Raw genomic sequence first — 27,522 nt, 5'->3', positions numbered from 1 at the left:
AGAGGCAAACACGCCATCACTGGCACACTTAACAGAGGGTTACGGAGCCACACACGTGCCCAAACAAACCCACAGATACACTTATACAGACACTTACATGAAAATGATCCAGCGGCAAATTTATACTTGGGCTGCACTGTGCCTAAAACCTGGAGAGATTTCTCATGATTATTTTAGGATGTCACACTTTCACTCAATCCTTGGACAAAGCCACACAAATTGAGGTGTGAAAATACCTTCAATGATCATAAATACACTTTACTGGTCAAATAGTCACTCAGTCCCACTATGACAAAATGATTTGAGGGATGTCTAACAAAAAATAGACACATCTCTCTTGCTAGAAGCATCTTTATTGGAAAATTCTTTTCATTTCCACTCCAATTGTTGGGCCCTGACACAGACACACTCTCTTTAGATCTGGTCTGTGATAAATCATTCTCTGAGACATGCCACGTTTGAAAAATAAAGCCGTAAAGCATTCATAGAAGATCCTTGCAGACATAAGCTTTGAAAGAGCCCCTTTCTTCTTCTGAACATCATCTTTAGCGCAGATTAACTGTAATTGTGCATCCAAACAAGTTTCACTTTCCATTAAAGCCATATGGCACCTTTAAAAACTCCACTTCCTCTTTTGTGTTTTCGTGCAGCAGGTGAAACGTACCCCCACGGATATTGTCATCCATGCCATAGGAGAACAGAGCAACAACATGCAATGGGTCCTTGAGGACTGCCGTCATGTGGGGGATGACAACAACATATGAGTCAGTAGTCGGCACTGTCTTATAATCTGCTTACAATGGCTCCAAAGTGAATATTAGTCTATTTGTTTCAACCCGCAGGACATGAGGTTTGACATTTCCCCGTCATTCCTTCTCACCTCAGTTCCCTTTGTTTTTGCTCTTCCACTTTTCATTTCCGTCCATGAAAAGGAGCTACAAGCTTTATGCCATTTGTGAATCTGACTAACAAGGTACCCAATATTTAATTAAAAACAGTGACGCCCTCACTTTTGGCTGTTCTCTGGCGACAACGGTTACAGTTTGGCAGTTGATGAGACGAGAAGGGAAGGAGGGAGGGGGCTTGTTAGTAAAGACTAACTCCTACAATAGTGAATCATTCTGAAGAGAAAGTTTGCATCAAAAAACGAAACAAATCATCAAAATTACAGAAAACTTCTTTTTTACAGTGAGATTTTGTTTTGAGCTTCTTGCAGTTGTGTCACCTGAATGTGTTTGAGTCACTTTGCAGTTTGAGATCCTGAGTCAATGTCTTCCTGACTATTAAGGAGTCTTGGCTGAAGGCTAAAAGTAGCAGGAACTCCATATGAAGGCTTCGGGGTCAGTTTCAAGCTGACGTCAAAGGTAAACCTGCACTGTGACCGGTGGAAAAAGGCCTATTTATTTCTTATCTAATATTAGTTTTAGAAAGTATAGAAGGAAGCCAATTATTTCATGTCAGAGGTATTAGAAAGATAGGACAGGAGAGACGTGATTATGACTGAAAATGTTGCCGCTCCAATCTTGACTGATGCAAATCCATAACTAAAACACACAAACGCGTGCACACACACTCTCCACGTACAAAATGTTCCTCTACGGATATTGAGTCCCTCACACAACACAAACAGCCTTGTGCACTTATTGATGGTGACGCATGCAAATGCACAAACACACCTCGGATGGCGTCTCTGCCACACCGGCAGCGCTAATTGCTCACCACACAAAAGAGGGAGATACAGAGACAGCGAGAGAGAGAGAGAGAGAGAGAGAGAGGTGGGAATCGGTGCTGTCGTTAAACGTACCCATCAGTGCTCTCCTCCTCCTCTTTTCAGCAGCCTCCTCTCTCCGTCCTCTCCTCCTTTATCACTGCACCTCCTCCCTTCCTCCTTCAGTCTATTACAGGGAATGACAGCGCGCTCCCTTTCCTGTTCATCTGACTTCTTCTTCTTCTTGCTCTCCCCCTCTGTCACTTTTTGCTCTTCGCTCATCCCCTCTCCTCTTTAACCTGATGGGCGTCTCTCTCTCCTCTCTCTCTGTCTCTCCTCCCCTTGTCCCTCGCTTGCCCAGTGGTGACATCACAGGGCAGTCTCAGGCATGCAGCCTGTTTATTCTGCAGCCCTCTGCTTTTCCAGGAACCAACGTCACACACACACACACACACACACACACAGAGCACTCTCTCTCTCCTTACCCTCACTGCTCTCTTCCCTGCTCGACCTGCTTTCCTTGCTTGTAAGGCCAAGGAAAACCCTCCACGCAGGTTGTAGTGCATTGAATATCTCTGTCTCTGTCTCTCACTCTCTTGCAGGCGTCCCATTCGGCTGCATGTCTCCTTTGCCCCCCCCCCTACTTATAATAACCATCTCTCTCTCTTTCTCTCCCGTGCAGTTTTAATACTGTGTGCTCAAATTCCTGGCCAGGAATTCGCCTGCATTTCCCAAACAAATAAAACCACAAAATGGTTTCAGGTGAAGCCGAGCAAGGACTTTCCCCACAGGGAGGCTGTCCAGATATTTAAATACTGGAGGAACATAATAAAATTTGATTAGTGTTAGATAATTGATTGTTATTGTTTCTTTTTAGACAATTATGTCTTGTCTCACTTTCATCTCAGAATTTCTATTTTCTATTTCTATATATCTATTTTAAGTCTTTCATGCAACAGTTTTTATAATCAGTGTTTTGCTGCAAAGACTTCAAGAAAACCTTCAGGAGGTTCAGCTATCTGTGAGACAAAATGTAGTCTAGATAATACAATTACATATTATATTTTTTGGCGAGAAGCATGCTGCCTTCACATTTTTACAGAGGGGTACAGAGGACTGATGGAGAGAATCGTCACATGGTCCAACGACAATCACCTGAAGCTCAATATCAACAAAATCAATGAGCTTGTGGTGGACTACAGGATGAACAGGAGGCCCCCTGTCCTGGTTATCATCCAGGGAGAGGAAGTGAAGAGGGGGGACTCATACAAGTACCTTGGGGTCTAAATCAACAAAAAATTACAGGACATTATAATGTCGCAAAGTTGACCTTTGACCTTAAGGGTAACAAATGTCATCGCTTCACATCATTTGTGTGAAATCTTTAGCATATGAATTCTTGAGTTATGGCCAAAAACGTGTTTTGTGAGGTCACAGTGAACTTGACCTTAGACCACCAAAATCGAATCAGTTCATCATTGAGTCCAAGTTTGTGCGAAATTTGAAGAGATTCCCACACAGCGTTCCTGAGAACAGGATGGACGGACATAATGCCTCCGGTCTATCACCGGCACGGAGGCATAACAACATTCATGGCCAATGAGAAGCCTATCAGACTGATTTGGCTGCAACTTGACAAAGATAAACTCTGATATCAGCACATCTTTGTATACAAGACATGACGTCAAACACGTACCTCAGTTTACTGATGTGGGCCAGATACAAGACAATATGGGGGCACTCAGAGAACATCAAAACAAAGAGAAACGTGCCGTCTCAGGGGAGATGCTTCCAGGAGTCTTATACAACTGACAACATTACCTGGATCAAGAGCAAAGACTCTAATGTTTTCTGAAGCCTGAAGGGAAATAGAGTAAAGTTCCTATTCTCTTCTTTCCTTTGAGCATTTAAAAGTTTCCTTAAGTTTGATATGGAACTTTTTTAAGCATGAGTGGGAATCTCCACCACAGTTGCATATAATTTATGATTTGAGCATCGCGGCGCATAAGTGTCTCTCTACCAGTGTGCAATTATGGCATCACTACAGGTTATTTCACTCTTCCAAAGCTTTTTTCTGCTTAAGCTTCATCTCTGAACCTTTATTCCGTCATCACCATCCCTTTGAGCAGGTTCCTCTTCTCACTACCCTCCATCCTGCTTCTTCTTGCCCTTTTCTCCAGCCCTGCTCTGCGTCCTTCTCCGCTCAGTAGCTCCCTCCCACCTTTCTGCCCTCCATCTCCCCACAACAAATCACAATCTGTTTACAACCCCTCGGGCGCACTCCACAACTCTTCTGGCTCCAATTGCAGATCTATTTATACCAGACAATGCAGAGGGCTGGCGTCTCTGATTTGAGACTCGGTTTGCCGAGTGTATATCCCACGGTCTGACTGCCTGAGCTCCACACTCGTTAGGCTTAATAGATGTCATACTGAGCCGAGCAGAGCTGTTTAGAGCGGCCTCAGTGAAATGTAGCCCAGATCTCTTTTTTTTTTTTTTTTAAACCATGCAAAGAGATGACAAAGAAGAGGAGATATTCTGCACAGGGTTTCACAGTGAATTTAGCGGCAGGGAGAGATGAGAGGCAACAAGTAGCACATCTGTTGATGGTGGAAAATAGCTGCGGTCGGCTTACTGATTGGTCTCTGAGGGTGGGTTGGGTGAGCATCAGCCTATGTTACTTTCTCCCGCTGACTCTCTCAGATGCTGAGTTTTGCCTCCATGCAAGCTCAGACTCTTGGAGATGATAAGAGCTTTTCCTGGTTATGAACCTGCAGCAAAACTGATTGTCTGATTGCCAAAATGGCACTGTGACCTCTTAAGAAGCCAGACAGAGCTCTGACAAGGAAGGGAAAGGAACAGGGAGGGCGTGACGGAGGGACGTGTCAAGGTGCAGTGAGTCTTGTTCTGCCAAAAGCGAGCTCCGACTTGTCGCGGTCTCAATGACATCATACAACAGTCTGCAGCACCGCAGCTTATGAGGAAGGAGATGGGTGAATGCAAGGCAGAGACACAACACGTGAGACATAGAGGGGGACGACATGTGAAGGTTGAGGTGTGGTACGTGCAGGAACGTGTTCCGTTCCATGAGTATATACTGGATATTTGAAGCATGCTTGGCCTTCGTGAGAGGTGAGCCCAGTAGCCAAGCACCATTTCCAATCTTGAATCTATGCAGCAAGATGACCATGTCCCATCCAAATACCACATACTGTTTATGGCTGAAACTTTTCATTATCAATTAATCTGTTGATTCACTTTTTCAAGTTCTAAACATTCCCTTGTTCCAGCTTGTCACTTGTGAGGATGTGCTTTTCTTTGTCTTATGTCTTTTGATTTTTGGGCTGTTGGTCAGACAAAATATCCAACTCGAGGACCTTGGGTTAAAGGAAATTGTGATTTGTTTTTCACAATTTTGTGACGTTTTATGGACTTACTACAAAGCTCTTGCACTCCAGAAAGACCAAACAATTAATCGATCAATCAAGAACATTATCACCCTAAATTTTTGAGTGAAAAAGTCTGAGCAACAGCCCAAAAACATTACATTTGACAGAAAAAAACAAGCAAATCTTGACACCTAAGAAGCTAGATGTGGATGTTTTGCATTTTTACTTGATAAATGAGTTCAATGCTTCAATGATTCAATCAATCAATTCCTTGACAAGCCTTTAAGGCTTCTCCTTCCTTGTCAAGAGGTCAAGTTAATGGTTAAATAAATCATGACACAAGTTCAAAAAGGCATAGTCATTTAAAACAACCAACACTACTTTGTGTGAAACCAAACTCAGGTGTTTAGTTTGAGTCATGAGGCTCCCTGCAGGTGCAGCCACCACTGCTTTGCATCCCAAAAGAAAGTGCTGCATGTTGTGTGCTTAAATGCATCCAGCAGGATCTGATTACATAAAGATTAGATGACAAAGTATTCAGGACTTTAACGATGCAACAATTGCATTTTGCATTTTCTATGCGGAAACCATTCCAGGCTGTGGTGGACGGATGCTACAGAGTGCAATACAAATGCTGTTAGACAGGTGCACTCTCCTCATCCTGTGAGGAACAGATCCAAACAGTCCGGGTCACACGGGCTACCAACGTGGAGGCCCCAGCAGCTCTGTATCCAAGACAACAGATTTTGAGAATATCCGATGAAGTCACTCCAGTGAATTTCAATATTTTATCAGCCTAGCCGGAGGCACGCAGAAAATAACCCCGACAACACCATGAGAGCACATGTGAGTAAGGTTTGGGACAAGAGAAAGATACTTTGGGTCAAAGCAAAGAGGAAACCAAGTAGTTATTTATTTGTTCTTCCAAAGCAACAGGCTGGCTGAGCCCCCGCTGCTGGAGTGTTTAACAGTACCTACTGTACCTGCTGACTGCTGCTCTGTGAAAGCACAGAAACAGAGAGCAAAAGAGCAGCATGGGGAGTAAATTATGAATCACACTTCTACTATTTTCATTAGCTTTTGAGGCAAAAATCTAAATTGTACTCTGTGGTGAAATATGAAATCACAGAACAGTTCAGACTTCCTCATTATGGAATTAGATAATGCATTATGCATATATTACCTCAGACTCATTTCTCCTTCAGATTACCTCATCTCCATCTGTGCCCCTTTCATTTCTGTACTCTTGCCTCCCTCTATACTGCTTCATCTCTGCTCCTTCCTCCTTCATTTTCACTCGAGGTAGAAACAGCTGTTGTAAATACAGTACAAAACTTAGTGATGTTTTGACTGTGTCCTAGCAAAAGGAGGCAGAGTGCTTGGAGCAAATGGGGATCCAGAGACGGAAAGCTATGCTTTCAAAAAAGGTAGCTCTGATTTGTTCTGGGACTATCAAACTGTCTCAGAAACTTGCAGCAAACACATCACCAAGATGCACAATTGCTTGTTTTGCTGTATATTTTTGGCAGCCGTTCCTCTCGAGATATCTGACAACAATTTCACATAAGCTCACAAACAGAGCGCCTACATTCGGGCGGCTGTACTTCCATTCAACAAAATGGCACTGTGAGATAACGGCATAAATATTACGTACAAGAGTGAGCATGGACTCTTCTCCAGACTTATAGAAACATATCAACTATCAACTAGATGAACCATATTTGTGAGTTACAATTGTCACAATAGTTAAAGTGAGGACACTTTCACAATCACGACAATTGAACACATCCTGGGAAGAACACCTATGCATGCAAAGTCGCACAGGCTGTGGTTAATAGTGAAATCACGTAGGTGCACACACACACACACACACACAAACAGGCTTTGGTTTACAGAAGCTCATGCAAACACACACACAAACAAACACACACACATACACACACACACACACACACACACACACAGCGTCCAACCTGTTGGGATGTGGTTGAGCGCCGATGTCTTCAGAACCTCCAGCGGCTGCTCCTTTCCCAGGATCCCCTCTGTGGGAGAGAGAGCACACTCCGCTTCAAATATGGTCCGCAACATTGAGGCAAGCTTCCAGCAACAATCCCTCTAATCAGGCAGTTAAGACCACTGTCCAAGCGAGCAGGCTTCAGGTCATCTGCAAAGCTGCAAGCACATGCCACGCAACCGCTACCGCCACCTGAGCAACTGCCCGATCCATGACCAGTGAAGGAGCGAGCTGTGAATTTGCAGAGATGCTTGGCTGCAGAGGTGCTCTAAAATAAGCTTGGAATCCGAGGGATACCGGGGGAGCAGCCTTCATCAGCTCCTGTGTGCTCGTGTGTGAGTTCAGTGTGCGAGAGGAGGGATGTTGGGGCTCGACTGATACTGCCTGTGCTCAGCATAGCAAATGTGGCTGGCAGCAGCAGCAGAGAGGGATGAGGGGGGGGATGGAGAGGAGGAGAGGGAGGGAGAGAGGTAAAAATAGCTCACCCTTTTGTGTATAACAGCACATGCGGCGCACGCACACACAACGCACACACATGCAGACACAAAGACACAGTGCGCTCCTCTCCTGTGTTTGTGTGTGCATGCATGCGTGTCCGTGGGTGTGTGTGTGTGTGTGTGTGTGTGCGAAGTGTGTAGGCTGTAATTATAGTGGCAACATGAAAAGGCTTTTGTAGCTGCCGAGCCCTGGGAAGACATGGCTATAAAAAGCAGAGCGACAGAGAGGGGTGGTGGAGGAGGAGGATGCATTGGGGGAGAGGGGGAAGATAGAGGTAAGGAGGGGAGAGAAGAGAGGGAGGCGAGGAGGATGAGGATGATGGAGGAAAAACAACGAAACGGCGCAAAATGGGAGGAGAGAGAAAAGGATGGAATTGACATGCATCGCAACTGCACACAAATCTGTGACTACTGGCACACACGTTCTCTATATATGTATGTATTTTTAGTAATCATAAGCACCTGATCCATATATATTCTGAGCACTAGGCTTTAAGACATCTGAGGCGCACAAACATGCAATTATTCCTTTGGATGGGAGATGAAAAGCCATGTAAAATCCCTTTGGAGGAATAAAAGAGAAGAAAACAGGCAAACGTCTCACTGTGCACGATCTATTTCTGGAATTCTCTCTGGACCAGACTAGCACACACACACACACACACACACACACACACACACACACACACACACACTTAATTAGCCATGAAGCTGGAGGATGCATCGTGCGCTGATTATGTGTGTGTGTATTCGTCTCGCACCACCTTGTATGAATGGCTGCACCCCTGATGCACCAATCCCTGTGAGAACTTGGGTGTGGACTCAAACATCACGTTTGGTCCTGTTCAAACGAATCTCAACACACATGTTTATTTACCTAAATCCTCTCGCCAGTGGCTGCCAGATATTGTCGCCTGATGTATTATGATAAAAGAAACAACCTCAAAACAGGTGCGAATCAAATTCTAAAACTGTTGTGAGACACGGGGCGCAGGCCAAATCTGCAGTCTCGTATACACACAGTGTCAGACTTGTATGAAAAAGGTGAGGAAATACAGCGAGAGCAGACAGGTGGTCACGCCGCCTCTCACGTCCCTGCCTCAGATCCACATCAGTGATAGTTGATATCTCTTGACGAGCCTATTCAAATGACGCTTTCGGATTTTGCAATGGAAATTAGGTGCATCTGCGTGTGATGACACCTGTGGCTTGCCGAAATCCTACGCCGGTTTTTGCACACATTGCTGGTCGCAGCTTTACATCCCCAACTAAAGTGTGGGGAATTACGAGGATGGATGTCTTTGTCTGTGGTTAGTTAGACAAAGTGCACACGTTTTCAGTCCAAACCGCACAGTTGATACCTGAGACGCACGTGAGGGAGCACAGGTGTTTGGAAACATGCACACATCTGTAAGAGTCAAAGTAGGAGACAGAGAGAGACAACGGGGACGTAATGAAGCAACAAACATCTACAACCACCACACACTTGCAGAGGAGAAGGGCCCTATACCTTGGCAACAGGGTCCATCAATCTTGAATGTAGCCTAGTTACCCAGCAGTCCCCCTCCTCCCTCCAGCTCCCTCTTCCCTCCTTCTCTTTCTTTCTTTCTCTCCTCTCTTCTTGGTCCCACTGGGCAAGCATCGGGAGACGAGGAGCTATAAATAGCCTCGGCTAGCCTCAGGCACAGAGTCAGTCAACTCAAGCTAATGCAGCTACCGCTCATCGAAAACATGCATGTTATGATCTGCGCTGTAAATGAGGAGGGATGCGGGAGTGATGAGCTAACCGAATGGTGGAGAGCTCTGTCCGCTACATTGCTAAATGTAGTTTTCTGACATTATGGAGAGGCAGGCGAGCTTGACCCCGGACTGCGTGCTGTATGTTGACAGAGGCCTTTGTTATGTAGTAGAAATGAGATGTCTGTCTGTGCCTCTGTGGCATTCACAAAGAGAGACAGTGACAGAGGGAAAGAGAGGAAGGATGCTCCAGCCTCATTACATTCAGTGCACTTCCGTTCTGGCTGCTTCGTCCAGGGTGACTCCAGTGAGCAAGGTGAACCAGACAGGAACAATACGATTAATCAAACACGCCTCTCCTTGAAGAGCCTTTTCCTCTGGGTCGCAAATTTGCTTCCCGAGGGCACTGGCTGACGTCATGGCGACTGATAAAAGAGAATGGGTGACCCCTGTGTGAGCCGCCACCAGTTTGTATCCCGTGAACAGTCGGAAACAACCATCTGACCCTCATTTCATGCTGGTAGAGTCGGAAAACACAGCGGTAATGCAATTTGGCAAGGCATGTAAGTTCTTCTTTGTGCTTCTCGGTGAATGCTGTCATTTGATATAAAATCACACATTAGCTGGGAATTGGTTATTAGACTGCGGGTGTCTGTTGCACGTCCAAAACGCATTTAAGTCATGAGGTCAGTAGACCAATGAAGAGACCAAAAACTCAAACTGCAGAGATGCTGAAGCTAGAAATGAACTAAATCACAAAAACTAACATGCATAAGAGTAAGCTTCAGACTCAGTGTTGGTTTTTCAGTGTCAGCATTGCCTGCAATGCCTGCGTTAAATCTGAAGTTCCGATTTATGAATTTAATACGACTGTGACTGTTGGATAAGGATTTGTATGTGATTTATTGGCTCAATTAAAATTTAAGGAGTGCAAGTTTAAAACTACTACTCAAAAAGCTTCAGCTTGATTGAGAGAGAAAGGTCAAAGCAAACTGGAGAACCTGCAGAGAAGCTGACACCTTTGGTTTGTTTGGTTGGATTTTAAATAGATTTTAATATAAATAATAAACAGCTCAACTGAAATACAACAATCAGATTCATGACGTGATTTTCAGATTTTCCTGCACTAAATCAGCAATAATAATGGCCTTTTCTGTGTTAATTCTTGATAAGATTTTGGTGTCCAATAAATGATACATGCTGGTAGTGATCATGCAACATAATTAAACAATGCCACAACACTATGTAGAGGGTGTCGTGACACACCAGGTCCAAAGCTCTTAGATATCAATGGCAGAAAAGTGAAGGGTGTTTCCCTGACTTTTTCCCAGTGCATTCTGGGATAGACTGCCCCCTGCAGTGTAGCAATTATTAGATATAGAAAATGGATACAAGCATGAATTATTGAACTGACTTGCACACACCACTTCTCACATACACTATCTCTCTTTATCCAGAGCGGTTTTCATATATTTAGTGTTTATTTGCACACAGTCGAGTGTTAATGGACGTCCATGATGGTGCCACACATGGTTGCTAGGAGATCTGTGATGCAACTGTAAAGCTGTAGCTGGGCCTAATGCCTTACAACAACAAACACCCACAATATGTGAGATGACAGTTGCTCTGCAGCTACTATGCATACAGAGTAACAGGTGCACCATTTAACATTTGGTATATTTTTCGTGACTTTTTCTAGTGTTCATATGTTTCAAGTCCCAACAATGGTCATACTTTGATCCGCTTGCGTAACACTGGTATTTCCTGGATGCCTAGGCCAGACGTCCATGCTTCGTCGCAAACACTGTGGAGCACAATGTCAAAAGGCACAAGGATAGGGCTCTGAGGCGGCAGTGTAAACCGTAATTGCTGCTGACAGCTCGTTGGCAGAACACAGTGTATCCCGTTTCTCAGCTGGGACGAGACAAAAGACATGGGGACAAAAGATGCGTCCCGTTCCTTTCATTAGCTCGTGTTCCCTCTCTGCTGTCTCTGTCCTAATACCAATTAAAAACACAGCTTTTTTAATGTACCAAGACATCCACCCTGTACAAAGGCCATGATTAGGTGTTTGTTTTTGAAGGGGGATGGGTGCAGCGGGACGAGATGGGTGCCGCGCTCCATTTGCACAAGGACAAAGCAGAGCTTGTGTGTGTAGGGGGTCGGCGGTTGCAAAGAAGACCCCTCCTGGGTTTGTTCTGGGATGGACTGTTAGTCATGTTCAGCCAAGTTGGTGGCACATGGAGGGACAGAACTGACGAACTGTCTGGCTGGCAGGAACCTCATCTCTGTTCACCAGGTTCGGCAAGGGAGGGAGGGTGCGGCATTGTGGGAACACGCCGCTGAAGTGCATTTTGCAATCTACCACAATTTCGTAATTTGGTTTTGTAGGATAGAAACAACATGTCAGCACAAGTGGACGGCAGACAAACGTGACAATAAGGCTTGAAATTACCCGAGATCAGGCTCATGCTCGTATCGCACTGACCGGTACACAAAAGATGCAGCGGTTGTGTTATGCATGCGCTCGTCCCGTGCTCCATTTTTGGCTGCACGACACATGGCAACAAAGTGCTCAGTCGTGAAGAGGAGAATCAACACGGGAGACCAAAAATAATGATTGTTTGTTCGCCATGCATGCACGTGCGCATATCTGGTGTGTGTGTGTGTGTGTGTTTCTAAAAATAGACTCAGGGATAAGCCGGGCCCTCTTTATTGCAGCGAAAACTTTTAACCCCTTCACCCCTGGATTTAAGCAGTGTGATTGCATGCATTTGGAGAAGCGGATGAAAAGGGGTCACTGAACGGGTCAAGAGTGGAGGGTAGGATGACGGAAATGTAGATTTAATGCATGAACCATCGATTCACTTGGCCTTATATTCACATCTGTATAGACTTAAGCTTTTACTTCTATTTAACTTTATATTGAACTTTTGAGAAGAGGATTGATTAGGAAGCTTCTTCTCAACAGTAATATATCTGATATAAGCCCAGGGAAACCACAGCCTTACTGTGGCAGCTCTACTGGACCAGTTAGGAATTATGTGTCCTGCTCAAGGGCACCTCAGTTTCCTCACTTTCTCTGACTGGAGGAAGGGAAAATGCTTCTCATTCACTTTTTCCATTTACCAGCCAGTACAAGCCAGTGATCCAGTCCCAAGTCTGTTCCTTAAATCTTTATGCCACTGCTGCCCCGTTAATAGTATCTGGCAGGTGTAATAAAAAGCAAATCCATAATATAGACTTATAGCCATCCAGAGATCTGTGTGCGTACTGTACTGCAGTGTTTATCAAAGACAGGGGTGAGATCCAAAGATGTACAAAAATGGGCAAATTATTCTGGAGAGATTAGCACACAATGCTGCAAAAATCACAAGGCACAAAACATGAACTTTGAAGTAAAAATGAATGAGGGAAACCTTCTTTCTCCCCCTGCCTTGTACGAGAAGGCAAAATACAAGACTGGCAGCAGCAGGGTAGTGATGGTGCAGGAGCCTGAGTTTTATTAGAGCCTGCCCTAATAAACCTACAAGATTAGTTTTTGGCCACGACAACAATTACCTTGAAAGTATGAGACCCAGAGAGAGAGGACTAGACACGACCTCCGGGTTTTTATATCAACACTTCAGATGGGATCGTGACAACACAGCAGGAGCAGAGACTTCAATCCCATGTATTTGTGAGTACATACATGCTTGGACTGTACAGTACATCACAGCGTTCTGTGTCCCTTGTGTCAATTGTCCCACACCAGCAAGGGAAAACACCCTACACCAGGGTATATACATGCGTGTCACTACCTTGTCTGTAGCACTGTTTACGTCAGCAGCAGTCCCTTGTCATTCCTGCCAAAACTCCCGACTGACCAGATAGTAAAAGTGCACTAACAATTACACACAAATACAATCTCCAGCAGACCCAGTGTCAAATTAGGATTCAGAAAAAAAGGTTATGATACAAGAAAAGTTCGACATTTTGAGAAATACACGCCACAATTCACTTTCTTGCCGAGAGTTAGATGAGAACATCGATACCACTCGAGTCTGTACGGTTCATAGTTACATTTAGAGCTAGGAGACAGTTAGCTTACCGTCTGATTTTGTTACCTTTGGACAGACAGACTAGCTGTTTCCCCCTGTTTCCAGGTTGCAGTGGCTTCCATTTGATACTAATCTCATGTCTGTAGGGTAAAATTAAAGCCACTGCTAGCAGCCTGGAATTAAAAACATGTGGCCATACAAGCTTTACTGTCACCTCATACTGTATCTTGATTTAGGGCATGTTATGATGGCAGCTTGTTTAAAACTAAGCTGACACTGCATTTGTGTTTAGAAAGTAAAGAAACTGCAAGAAATTAAGAAATAATCATGGAAACCGGCAGGTGTACAAACAGAACTGTGTAGACTCTTAAAACAATGGTTTTCCCTTTTAACCAGTGTCCATAAATCTAATCTAAATCTAATGCAAACAACAACTTGACTAGTTTGTATAAGACATAAATCTGTATATGCAAAGCAACAAATCTACCGCCGCCTGAGGCCTGAAGAGACTTATCTAATCTTAGGTCAATCTCCTGACCCTACTCATTAGTGTTTATTTTATTTTCTTCTCAGTTTTTGTTGTGTTTCAGGGCTGTATAAACCTGGGAACTGTTGCACTTGTAACCTAGATACTGCTGAGCCTTCGAGGAAAGGAGCACTGTGTCAAGTTCACCGGTTCAGAGCCATAAAAGGTGCTCACGCCCACACAGACCCTGCAAATAAATCAGTAAAAATCTAATCTGAACACAGTTTCTATCCTGCTGTAGACATGCTTTTGATAGTGGACTGTGTTCATTTTTAATTTTTGCATATAACAATGTAAAGTTCAAACCTCTCATTCACAAATACTCACTTACTGTACCTGGCACTTATTTACCAACCACTTACGGGCCTCTCTCTGTGTGTGTGTGTGTGTGTGTGTGTGTGTGTGTGTGTGTGTGTGTGTATGACTCATGTGCAGACCCAGTGCTTGCTCCAGTGGTAAACACTGCTGACTTCCCTGGAAAGCGGGTGTGCTTCTGACTAAGACACAAACAAATCGTTACCAGCTAGTGGCATCACCTTCCCTCTTTAATAAGACACTGTAACACCTGAGGAGGCCGGCTGCTCTTTCTAAACTTATGTTTCCATTTTCACTCACAGCTCATCCTGCCTGTATCAATTTCACAATGAAGCATCTGAGATGAGGCAGGTGTCTGCTTAGTTTATACTGGTGGTAAAAGACTGTCATGTGATGAATATGGACCAATCCTTCCAAGAACTATGGGGAGATAATGACACTGTAAATACAATTATTTACATATATCTACATATATATCTATCTTATATTTCCCTGTAAATATGAGCAATTAAAACAAGCAAAAGATATTCCTTCATGTGGTGTTTTAGAGACAATGGTGGAGAGAACTGTCTAATGTGTTGCTCCACAATCTCCCATTGCTGTTAAATTAGGTTGAGATCTGGCTGTAGCATATGACTCAAATTATTTTTATACTTATTAAACCATTAGTGACTCGTGTATGGAAGCATTTGCATTAATCATGTTTGATTCTCACAAATTTATTCAGCTTTTTCCTTTAATTTGTCACCCATCTGTACATTATACATTGGTCTCTAACAGAGGATCACCTTCGTTTTCGTCATTTTCTCCTGAATGTGATCTAAATACACAGACGCATGTGGTTTAGGTAGTCTCCCTCTTTATCTGGATAGAGGACAACCCGGGAACTGATAAGGGTGCTTGGAAATTGACCACAACCACAGAGGGGCCCCAGAGAATCATGGGAAAGAAGCGAACACTTTTGATGATGAACCCCGAGTTCAGACATGTCTGAATAAAGGATAATGTACAGCAAATTAACCTTTAAAGGGTCAATGAATCACAAACCAAAAGACAAAAACATACTGACTTAAAATTACAGGGCCGTAACCACGGAAACATAAACAAACTTGCTATTTAGTCTCTTACCTGCTATGATTTGAGCTCTCAAAATAAATGAAAATTGTATTTGTTTTCTGGGTTCTGATTGGTTCACTGAGTGGACAGAGCCTAATAATTTTGGCAAGCAGGTGGCGCTAGTGAATTATCATGCTTCTGTTTTGAATCTGTGTGCATGCTGCAGCATGCTTGAGTTTTTATTGAATGATTTGTATTCCATATTTAGCCTGACTGCTTTTGACAAGTGCAATTCATCCTGAGCGTGACATTTACAGAAACCGCCCTGTCCAACCAAACACGGTCAACATGTTAGCTCATTGCTAAGCACAAGTGTAAAACAAATGTCGCCAGCTAAGGTGGTAAAGCTTTCAGTACACAGAGTAATCACTCCTGTGCAAACAAAAAAAAGACTGATGTGAAGGCCTTATCAGCCTGACCCCCTTTTGTTCTGGGAAATATAAACCCGACAAAGCGTTTTACATTTCACTTTTCTAGGAAGAGATTTATGGTAAATGATATTTAATCTAAAAATCCCACTGCTGCCATAATAAAGAAAATGAGTAAGTCCAGGATCAAAAACGTGCGTGCTAGTAAGCTCATTTACAGATTACAAAAATGGCACACAAGCAGGCCGGCACACACGCACACTCGCAAACACCCGCCTGTGCTGCTGCATGAGGGTGAGCATGTGGACACACACACACACACACACACACTGAAGGCTTTACTTAGAGGGCTGGTACATGATTGGAAATAAGTGCAAAGCAAGCTCAGAAAAAAAGTTGGCAGCTTTGGATCGCACTGCAAACACAAGAGTACAACAAAGCCGTGGATCTGAAAGTCTCATTGTTCACCCCAAGAACAAAGCCAATGTTGTTTAAATGCACAAATATATAAAATTCAACTTAACAGTGGCAGCAGCAGACAACCCTGAGTCAACCGGAAGCCACAGGATCAATTTCCTTGCTTTGATCTCTCAAAAGAACAATCATAACAGAGAAATCAAACTGATTGTATCTTAAAACAGAACAAATTCCTTACCCTGCACATTCTCACTTCTATAAACATCACTGCCATAAATATTTCAGTGAAAAAAGAAGCCACAGGACAAGCCTGACAAGCACCACAACGCCATTTTTTCACATTTTATGTCTTTAAATGTCTCTTGGCTGCTTGTTTCTGTCATTCTCCGTGCACCGACATCCAACAAGTGTGTCTCTAAGCTGTCATTCAAACAAGAGAAGCAACACCTCAAATTGACGCCCACACTTGGCAGCACTCTGAGGACCGAGATCGTCTCCTCTGAAGGCTCTTCAGAGGAAAACAAGACAGTGAGAAACAGCAGCTGCAGGTATGAATCGTCTCTCCCGGACTCACAAAAGATCACAGCTATTTTTGTTTTGGTGAGAGGTGAGTTAACGCGGGTGAGGAGGCAGATCCTATGTAGCCCTGTTTGGCCCTCTAGTGGGAGGCAAACTGTGGAGAGGAGAGGTAGAGGAGGGCAGGGTGGGAAATTAAAAACGGCTAAATCTTATTATATTTTGACAGGAGCTGGTTAGTTTATCCGCTCTATCAGCTGCTGCAGCCCCTGGCCAGAAAACAGTGAAGTTTCCTGCCTTGGCTGTGTTCAGATCTGGGCATTGATTCAATATCACTGTTTGACTTCTTCCAACAGAATTGTATTGTGATAAAATAATGATGGGGGTATCATTTTGGAATATTTTCGAAAATTAAAGCAATTATTGAACTGTAAAAAGACTGCATGGCGAGTTTAATTTCAGGGTCTTTTTGCCGATTTTACACATGAAGTTCAATCGAGTCGTCGAAGTCTCATGAAAGATGCTACTGAGTTGCATTATGGGAAATGTAGGATCCAGTGTTTCTGGAGTTTGACCCAGATTAGGAACTAAAAGTCAGGATATCTTCTAGCTTCTACTGCTTCAATTTTGACAATTTCTTAATCCATCTCTTGTGAGTACCCTTTATGGAATTACTAAACCAGTTAAGTATCCCTTTAAACTTCATGATGTACACCACTAAATTTCACTGCATTAGTGGTCTGTTCACAAACAAAATATTTATTCAAATTTATCACAAAATGAGCTCAAAAATAAATTTGGTGGAGGACTATGAGAGTGACCATGGCTCACTCACATGATGAATTTTCTTTTTTCGAAAAACTTCTAATTTCTAAACCACAAAAAGAGCCCCAAGACAAACAAGGGAAAATTTATTGGAAAATGAAGCGCTTCATCATATTCATCTGTATGTTATCATTTATTTCAAGATGAACACAGCTCTGACCATTGAACATTGCATATATTAGCGTTAATCACTGTCAAAATAATTTCTTAGGATTCGCAGGGCATTAATTTTGCCAGCCCTGTTTGTAGAGGAGAAGAGTGAACGTATGGAGGAATTAGAATTGGCTGTCTAGTGATAACTGTTGAGCCGCACTAATCTGAGGTTGATCTAACAATATAATGCGCTTGGCCCTACTTGGAGACGAGGAAAGCCAGTCGACACCACAGCTAGATGTCTTCTCTGGATGGGACCACTTATACAGCATTCACATGTGCACCAGAGTACTAAATATATGCTCCACCCTCTATGATATGTTCAGATATGTCAGTGATGGAGATGTTGGAGGGCTGAGGGCACCGGCTGAGGCTGCAGCTCGTACATATCCCTCGGGGCACGGTGGTTACCTCAGCTTTGGTATTTATAGTGCACACACTCCCAGGTGTACAAAGTAAACACTGTCGACACTGTCAGGTACACACACACACACACACAACCAGGGCAGAAAGCTAACCTTTTCATCTGCCAGCTGCTTACCGAATAATTCATCAGCTCGCTAAAACACAATCCACGCTTCTAAACTGAGCTTGATTAGGTGTCAAAGAGGAAAGTAGACTCTCTTAATGAGCCGGTGTTATGGACTTTTTCTCTCGCCCTCTGGAGCTCATTCATATTGAATCAAGCCAATTAACAGTCGTAAAACCAGATTAAAATGTTTTATTGCGCTTTAGCGAGCCGCGATGTGTCTGTGTTCAAAATCAAATGTTCACATACATCAATATGGCAGATGTAGCAGCAGAGACATTTCCCTTAATGTGACTGTATTGAGGAGCTAAATTCTCATTACTCCACACATGACAGTTACAAATTTTGTTGAGGGGTCCCCACGCGTTTCAGCAGCAGTGATGGATTGGTGTTTTCGTCAGTGCATAGGCTAGATAGATACCATAAAACTTCATCAACTGTCTGCCTTTCTGTCACTTTTAAAACTACAGTCCCTATAACATTGGTATTTGTGCACTCAATCACAAATGACTTTTTTGATCATTTTTGTGCCGACATATTACAAGTATTTGAAGTTTCCCCTAGAATTTAAACCATCCTGGATGCAAGAAAGCTTCATGAAAAGTCAGTCCTAAATATCATCTGGAAGGTCACAGACTTGAAATTACCCCAAAAAGCTGTTAAGTCAAATTGTGATATTATAACTTTATTATGTGTTATTAGCAAAAGTGAGTAAACTTCTATTTTCACCTTGTACAAAAACAAATTCATGATGCCAGACAAGGAAACAAGAAGTATAGTGGTAATAACATCTTACCTTGGTGGCTGTGTGATGTCATCGCTGACAGGTGGGTCGGGTGGGTGTCCACGCAGTGCGACAGGTGAGCACCCGGCTCGGTGTAAGCACTGCAGAACAGATGTGTTTGTGCAAGTGCAGATGTGATTTACAGGGTGGCAATCAGGAGGCTGTTATCCTGCCAAAACTGTGGCTGTCTGGGAGTGTGTGTGTGTGCGTGTGTGTGTGTGTGTGTATTTGAATGTGTGTGTTCAGGCTGATCCAACACTCTGGACGGTCCCTCAAGAATCCCTCAAGGCTGGAAACAGGAAGCAGACTTCCAGCAGCAGCAGCCAATCCCCATGAGGCTTTTGATTTGGCTACTCCAAGCAGAGCTGCAGCTCGCCGTCTAGCACCGGTACCAACCTATCAGAGAGGATAAAAAGGAACACGTCACAACTTTTTGACTGATTTCTGATGTTTTCATCAGTTATTCATCAGATTTTTGCAAATTGTTATTTACATTTGTTTGGAATCCTCACCCAAACAAAAACATCAACACGTCAGAGCATCATATCAACAAGAATACTCTGTCGGGTCGGTCCTGGCACAGATACTGACCATATTAAGCGGGTCAGGTATCGGCCATGACCGATCTACATTAAACACAGTTTCTTCATCAGTTTTATTACAAAATTCAGTGTTTTTATGAGTTGAGGGACGGGGAGTGAAAAAGCTGGATAGGTGCATCCCTCTCACACACACATACAGCTCATTTTTATTTATAATATTGATCTTTCAGAGGGAACTGTTGACTGAAGTCTTGGATTCCACTTACAGTCTAAAACTGATATGGCTTGATCATCTGTAATTGTTAAAAGTTTTATGTCCATCAAAGCAATTATATTTCAATTTTAAACAATCTCAGCCTGCAACTATAGATTATTAGGATAATAATAAACTAAGGATAATTGTTTGGCCTATAAAGTGTCAGAAAACAATGAAAAATGTCCGTCACAAGTTACAAGCAGGATGCCAGACAGCCATTAGCAACAAGTTAGATTAGTTTGACATCGAATCCTTTACAAACAGGTAAATTTGACCTTTTAACAAACATGGCAGACATGCTTCCTCTTGGTCGTGGCAAAGTAAATTTGCTCTCTCCTTTGCCAGCAAGGTTAAGAAGCTACTTCTTTTGCTTCCAAATGTCAGATGACTACATGAATATGATAAGTGATTTAATAGCAAGACTCAAAATGAAACCTAGCTACTTTTTAAAGTAAAATACTGTTGCCATGAAGATCCAAGACCGCCGTCGAATACTCAATAAGACCTCAAGTTCGACCTCATGCTTACACCGCAAAAAGCTGTAAACCAATCGGGCAATAAATTGCTTGTCCCGGACATAGTTTCTTTTTGACTCGGGCGCTCCAAGATTAAGAAAAAATATGGAAAAAGTATGATGTATTACTTTCACTGTAGAAATGGGTGGAACAATCCCGTTAGTCTCATGAACTTGTGAATTTTAGAGAGCAGAAACATTTGATTCTTTTATTTGTTTTGGGGATAAGTGATCTTTTCTTTGTTTTTGGGAGTATCTGATTGGTCTTTTTGCTGTTTCTGGAAATAAATGATTGTTCTTTTCTTTGTTTTCGGAGAGTAGCCTGAATTCCCAGAGCCTGGAGCAGGAGTGTCAGATGTAATCACGGCTTGAGCCCAAAGCATCAAGTCGACTTTACCACCACAAATAGAAGGGGTAAAACTGCCCGAGGGCGAGGTGGGTGGGGGGCGGTGGAGGCATGGGGGTAGTGTGCATGTTCACGCCCTTGTGTGTGTGTGTTGGCAGAGGTCTCAGAGGTCCTCTGAAGCAGGATGGATGCATGTGTGTGTGTGTGTGTGTGTGCATTAAGGGGGGTGGGTCTCAAGACAAGAGGGCCAGACAGTGCAGCCGCAGGACAAATTGCCCCAAAAAAAGTCGGTCACTGCACAGTGCACGCACACTTGCGCTTTGTGATGGTAAAGCAAGGCAAGGAGGGGCAAGCGAGAACGTGTGTGTCACAGGGAGTAGCTGACACTCCAGGGGGGCTTCATGCAACACCATTCTCCCAGGGCATCTCATCTGTCGGGAGGGGTATTCATGTGTGTGTGTGTGTGTGTGTGTGTGTGTGTGTCCTAGGCCATTGTCCCTTAACAGAGCTTGCTTGATGCAGGGTGACAGATCTGGGGAGACAAGCCCTGAAGCCCAAAGTGAAGAAATAACAAAAAACAGACCTGGAAAATCTTATGGTTATGGTGAAAAATTACACCAAAATTAGCAAACCCTAATCCAAATAGCATTAATCAACATCCAATAAGCATAACCAATAAGCATTTATTGTGACACTAGCTGCTATAAACGCCTGTCACAACGCCTGCACTCGTGTCCAAACTCAAACTCCCTCACATATCTAACGACAAAATACACCATTTATGACTAATATGTCCTGCAACAAACCGTTCCGTGTGCTTAATGGCACTTTAAACCAGCCCTAATATGCTGCTTTGATGTTGCTTTAACGGCTCCAACAACCCGTACGCCCCCATTCACAAAAAAAAAGATTGACGCATGCAGAGAATTACCACCGCCCATCCCGAACCATTCACACACACTCAAACACACACTTACGCAGGCCTGTACCTACATTTTACGCATTTTTCTCGCCAATAACACGGGTATACGGCGACAGAGGCGTGTTGGCACTATGTATATTGCATCAGAGCCTAAGGCTCGGCAGTGGACTAAAAATAGCTCAGCAACAATCGGCATAATAAACATCGCCTGTCCATTCCCCCCCATACTGCCTACACACTTCCCGCCCGCTACAGTGCAACAAACCGTATTAAATGTTTCAGCTAAATGGTCTTAAGATGTGAAATCATTACTACCAGAGGTAGATACGACTCAGGCTCAAAAGCAGCCGTGAAAATACCCGGGAAGCCGAAGCCGAAGCGGAGCAGAGTGGAAACTTCAGCCGGACATTGTTTTGATGAATCCTGTCTGTGCATCGCATCCCTGCCTGAATATCAACATCAAAGCGGCGCAGCTCGGCTACACATTCATCCCGAGAGGACACAAACACACCAACAGCTCACCTACACGGGCCAGGAGGAAGCCAGTCGTCCCAACATGTGTCCCACAGGACTTTTATTTCTCTCCCATGTTAGACTCTGGGGTTTTTCTCAGCGCAGGGGGGGACGAAGAAATTCATCTCCTGACAGATTCCGCCATACTGGATTTTTGTTACAGCCCCAGCGTCACATGGAGCGCCCCTACTTTTACCAGGGGCGGGCTTAGCCTGATGAAAATGTGATTATCTACTAGTATACAGCGTGATGTGTGTGTGTGTGTGTGTGTGTGTGTGTGTGTGTGTGTGTGTGTGTGTGGCGGTTTGGATGAAAGCTTGTAATTATGGCTGTGTCATTAATAAGGAAAAGGTCTCTGGGCGTGTCCTGTATTACACGAAATACCACTGTAATATTCCAATATGCAGTTCCTGAGTGTCTAATGTAGTCATTACTTTGTTTTTAATAACTTTATACTACTTTATGATGTTTTACATCTCCTGTAACTGCTGTATAATATGCATGTAGGAGGGAGGGGAGGGGCTGTAACTCCGTGGTACACAATAATGGGTTTTTAATAACATTTTCCTGCACTATGGCATTTTTATTGACCATGGTATCATTATTACAATCCAGAATATTGTTATAGTCTCTTATAGTGTTTATGTGCAACTCTATAGTGACTTTATGAGACCTTTATCCTGTTTGGTGGTAAATACTCCCACATTGTTCATATTACTCAAAAAAGAAACAAACAAGCTTGAAAAAACACTGATATTAATCTATAGATTGTGGATTAATTCAAGTCAGTGTTAAGGCAAACTGAGAGCAGCAAGAGAGAGCCCATCAACTAAATCAAAATGTCATTAATGAATAAAATTTAGCACATTTCATCTTGTTATTACAGCATTTGTGTTGAAAATACCAATGATAGAAAGCTACTTGCTGCCTGAGATCTATTGCAACATTACTTACCTTCCTTCCATTATTCAACACTTTCCATAACCAGTCGTGGCAAAATGAAACAAACGTTTTTATCCAATTCTTGCTCACTGCAACATGAAACGCCTTCCCCACTGCCTTCTCTAATCTAATACGCTTTTATTTCCATTACTTTATATTTGATTTTGCATCTCAGCAGCAACCCACAGGCAAAACTGCAACACCACTGCCTGGTTTAGCTGACTTGATTACTGTAATATGCTAACCAGTTTCTATATAGGCTCCATCTGCAGGCAGAGACAGTGTTAATATTCACAGAGTGCAGGTAGACGACACAGCTCTGCTGAGTTAAGTCTGGAGCATCACTTGGAATATTTTTGTTATAGTTGAAGGGGAAATATTACCTTTATTTTTTCAAACTCTCATCTACCAGAACAGGTCAGATGATCTGGTATCATTGTATTATCCTTAGACTATTTTTATATTCCTATATCTTATTTCAGTGCTGGATTATCAACTGGATACACTATTGAGTATATAAAAATGGATATGTTTTATTCTATTTTAGCTTATCTTTATCTTCTACTCTTATATTAAATTATATCCTACTAAATGTGTTTTTTATTGCACTGTTTCTTTTATACCTTGCCTTAATGCCTTTTATGTTTTATGTAAAGCACTTTGAACTACCTTGTTATTAAAAAGTAACGTACCATACAAATAAACCTGCCTTGTCCTGTCTTTAACATGTTTATCCATTACTTTAGGTATCTATTTTAACCATTTATCCAGTACTTTTAGATAACTATTCCAACCATGTATCATAGTTAGCTATTTCAACCATTACTTTTAGCTAACAACACTATTTGAGCTGTTTACTTTTAGCTATTTATTTAGAGCATTTCCTATTACTTTAAGCTAACCAATGTTAGCTTAACTGTTCAGACTTTCCTGCTCACTTACTAACAATTTGTCAAAAGTTAATGTTAATTTTTTTTTTTTTTTTTTGTTTGTTTTCAAATTCGCTAACCTAGCTAGTTGAGCTAACTGTTAGCTAACTGTCGCCACAATCTTTCCTCCTAGCAACCCCTTGGCAACGGTAGAAGTAAGTTAACTTAGCTTTCTATCTCATACCATGATTAAAATATCATTATAACGTTAATATTCCCATATTTCATTATCATTTCTATGTGAGAAGGCAAATACCATCTTTTCACTTACCCTCCCCTATCGTTCAGGGGGAGCAGAGGTCAGGGTCCACCAGCCATTCCTGGTGTTGCTCAAGGGCACTTCAGGGGGCAGGTGCTTAGCTGCTTTCTTGAGCCCTGACCTTCCCTCACCACCTTCATTAATGTGAAATGTACTATTTTTAACTCGGTCCCATCTTTGTGCTGGTCCTGCACAACTTACATTTATTAATCGAGGTCGCTCCTCTTTTGGAGTACAGGGGAGGCCCGTTGGGACAGCCGTATCCATAGCAACAGAGGATTACAATTTCTGTGGATGAGAGTACGGAGCGTCGGTTACGTAAGGCGGTCGGTCTTGGAGGCATCTCTGATGTTGTTGTGCTTGAGTAAGCTCTTTAGGACTAAACCCTGCATGGCTGCAGAGCTTCTTCCTCTGTATATTCTGTATATGAACACAAACATAAGATGGATATCTGACAGGCTATCAGCTCCCTTTACAATCATTCTGTTTACATGCTGGACACCGTTTTCATTTTCAACCACTAACAGAAAGAATTCATCCATGTTGTTTCCAGTGTTGAATTAATGTTTGTGAGGACCTACAAAAACCTGGAAAAATAACAAGTAAAAGTATCAATTCCATAATGTAGAAATACTCGGTTACAAGTAAAAGCCATGCATTCAATAGTATTAGTATCACAGTCGCATCAAAATATACTTAAAGTACCAAAAGGTTTAAACTTGTTCTGTCAGGGAGCAAAATTTGGTCTTGAACATCTGTATCTGTATTGTGTGTCTATGGGCTTTTGCTGACGCAAACATGCATTTAAACACTCAAATGTGTGTATACGTGCGTGTGTGTGTGTGTGAGTGTGTCCAGAGCAGTGATGTCAAAGCAGGGATTAGATTGGCTTATATTGCCCAGAGCAGCACATTCGCAATTCAGTGAACATCACACTCGGGTAGCCAAATCGCTGATTATGTTAGTTTAACTATTTTGCATCCAGGGGAGTAACCATCACCTCCTTCTATTTCAGGTTTATATCCAGTGTGGGTAAGTCATCTTATTTGGAGCATGATGCCTTCAAAAGCATCTGTACCAAAGTACCTGACATAGCTCTGGCTAAAAACATAGATCCTGAGTAATGATGTTCCAAAAATACACCATGTTTTTGGCTAGCGGCTGGAAAAGGAACAGCAATCAGGCTAGAAAGTCAACAGGCGTGCGTGTATGGCCTGTGCAAACTACCGCTCTGCTACCACAGCAGACACATCACACACAGGCTGTGGAGCAGACCTCTTGCAATACACACACAACTGGCTGTTAGTGGTTTGAGAAGGGAAGCCGTCATCTCACCCAACACGGGCCCACATGAGTCAGTCGCAGCGTGCAGACAAAGCAGGCAGACCTCAGCGTCATAAAGAAGCTTTGCTTTGCCAGCAAGAAAGAAAACACTTCTAAAACGTCTCACAGTGCGTTTGACAGCATGTGACGGGACTCCAACAGCAGCCTCCAACAATAATCAATGGTATTATGTGAATTAAGCCCTTTTCTTGTACGTTACGTTGTTTATATTTAAAAATGAGACATAAAAATCTTTCCAGGATGCCATGAAACTGGAGCGTTTAAGAAAGAAAAGAGAGCAAAAGGAGCCATAAAGAGTTCTTGTTAAAAAGAAGCAGAGTCAAGGCTTCTTACAGTCGAGCCAGTTAGTCTAAAACTTTCCATCAAAGCTGAGCTGAGCTGCATGGAGTAATTACCTCTCACACACCAACAGCTCCCAGGCCTTATTAATGATACTGTTTGTGTGTGCGTGCACGTGTGTGTGTAAAGGTGCATGTACTGCACACACACACACACACACACACACACACACACACACACACACACACACACAAAGTAGATGAATATGCCTCCATGTCCTGGTCAGGCAGAGTGTTGGTGTGTGTGTGTGTGTGTGTGTGCGCCTATAAAGTAACAGCACCCCAGAGTGTCCTGCTTTTCAGACATAAACCAGCTTGCAGAAGTGATAAACCGAGAAATGTTGTTATGACGGGTCGCTCCTGGTTCTCTGCTGTCCTGATGACGGCAGAGAGAAGCCCACCCAATGTGATGTTCCAGAGTGTCTGGGTAAAAATAGGCAGATTCAAAACTAAGACAAAACCAAAAGTGGAAAGCACCCAGAGCAAAGAAAACCTCCACTAGCAATCCTCCAGCCTGTTGCTACACCCGAAGGCATCATTCCTGTCACCTTTAAATGTATATTAAACATTGATTTCCTGATCATGCAAACACATTTTTACAATTGCAAATCAAGTCCCCGTCTGTGTTATTTGAGTTGTAAATTTGACTAAAATTTGACTGATGTTCGGTATTGGAAGAAGTGCTCAGATTTTTTACTTAAATACAACAATGTAAAAATAGTCCAGTACAAGGAGTAACAAGTACAGCATTTCCCTCTGAAATGTATTGAAGTAGAAAATCTTAACCTCACAAGATATTCTAACAACAGAGGAAAAGACAAACTAAATAACGGAAAGGGGTGAAATAACTTTGCAGCCCATGATGGATGTTTCATTGGATGTTCTGGTTGCTCAGGGGACTGAATCACATGTTCTCTGAGGTCAAACCAGCTCATGATCTCTATTGCATATATGGTATTTCCTGTTACTCCTGACCAGAGACTGTAAATACATTCTGAGCTCCTGACTAGGATTAAACCTGTATATCCGCCTTCCCATTCTCTAATCAGCCATGTTGTCTTTGATGTGACTAGCCAAGTTATATTTTTATCTTTGTGGACATTTTCTGATTTTTATTTATGAATCACACTGCCTTAAGGAGCTGCTAAGCCTACAAGAATTCCCTAAGTCTGGGTTTTAATGGAGACATGTCTCATGATGGTCTAACTGCTGTTTCAAAGGCTTTTTCATGGGAAAACAGTGACTACTTGCCATGTTTTGGTAAGAAAATTAGTTAATTTGATTATTTAGGAAAATAGCTCTTGGATCAGTATTTGCTTCATCCTTCAAAATCAACTGCTCCCCATAATAGTAAAATGTCCCAAAACTTGATTAATATTCCTAAATGAATCTGACAATGTTAAAGGCTTTTAAGTTATGTGAACAGGAGCTGAATGAAGTCCTTTGCTGGCATGACGGCGAGAAAAAAACGCCTGTAGAAACAGATTGATGAAATAAAAGCGGCTGTAACCAGCGTCGTAACTAATGTCATCTAACTTTCCAGCGTGAAAGTTCAACTGCCTCTTCCAGCGTTCCTCATAACTGAACGGAGAGTTTATAAATCTCTCACTCACTGCAGATTTAAAATGTCTAAATAACGTACACCCTGATGTTTCCACATCTCACCACATCATGAGATGGTTG

General features: G+C 42.8%; 1 protein-coding gene across 1 annotated transcript in view; it reads right to left on the bottom strand.

The window, feature by feature from the left end:
- LOC139306469 (histone deacetylase 4-like) overlaps positions 1-19,033 on the bottom strand; it is a 46,041-nt gene extending 27,008 nt beyond the window's left edge. Inside the window, exons 1-2 of the mRNA XM_070930336.1 lie at positions 18,947-19,033; positions 7,071-7,139 (exon numbers count right to left, since the gene is read on the bottom strand). Coding sequence (XP_070786437.1) covers positions 7,071-7,139; positions 18,947-18,968 — 91 coding nt within the window. The 5' untranslated portion in view covers positions 18,969-19,033. The remainder of the gene's footprint in view (positions 1-7,070; positions 7,140-18,946) is intronic.
- Positions 19,034-27,522: the final 8,489 nt, after the last annotated feature.

This window comes from Enoplosus armatus, chromosome 24, assembly GCF_043641665.1.
Source record: "Enoplosus armatus isolate fEnoArm2 chromosome 24, fEnoArm2.hap1, whole genome shotgun sequence".
In the NCBI taxonomy this organism is placed as follows: domain Eukaryota; kingdom Metazoa; phylum Chordata; class Actinopteri; order Centrarchiformes; family Enoplosidae; genus Enoplosus; species Enoplosus armatus.
Note: the sequence above shows the minus strand (reverse complement) of the source record. Positions and strands in the feature narration are given on the sequence as shown.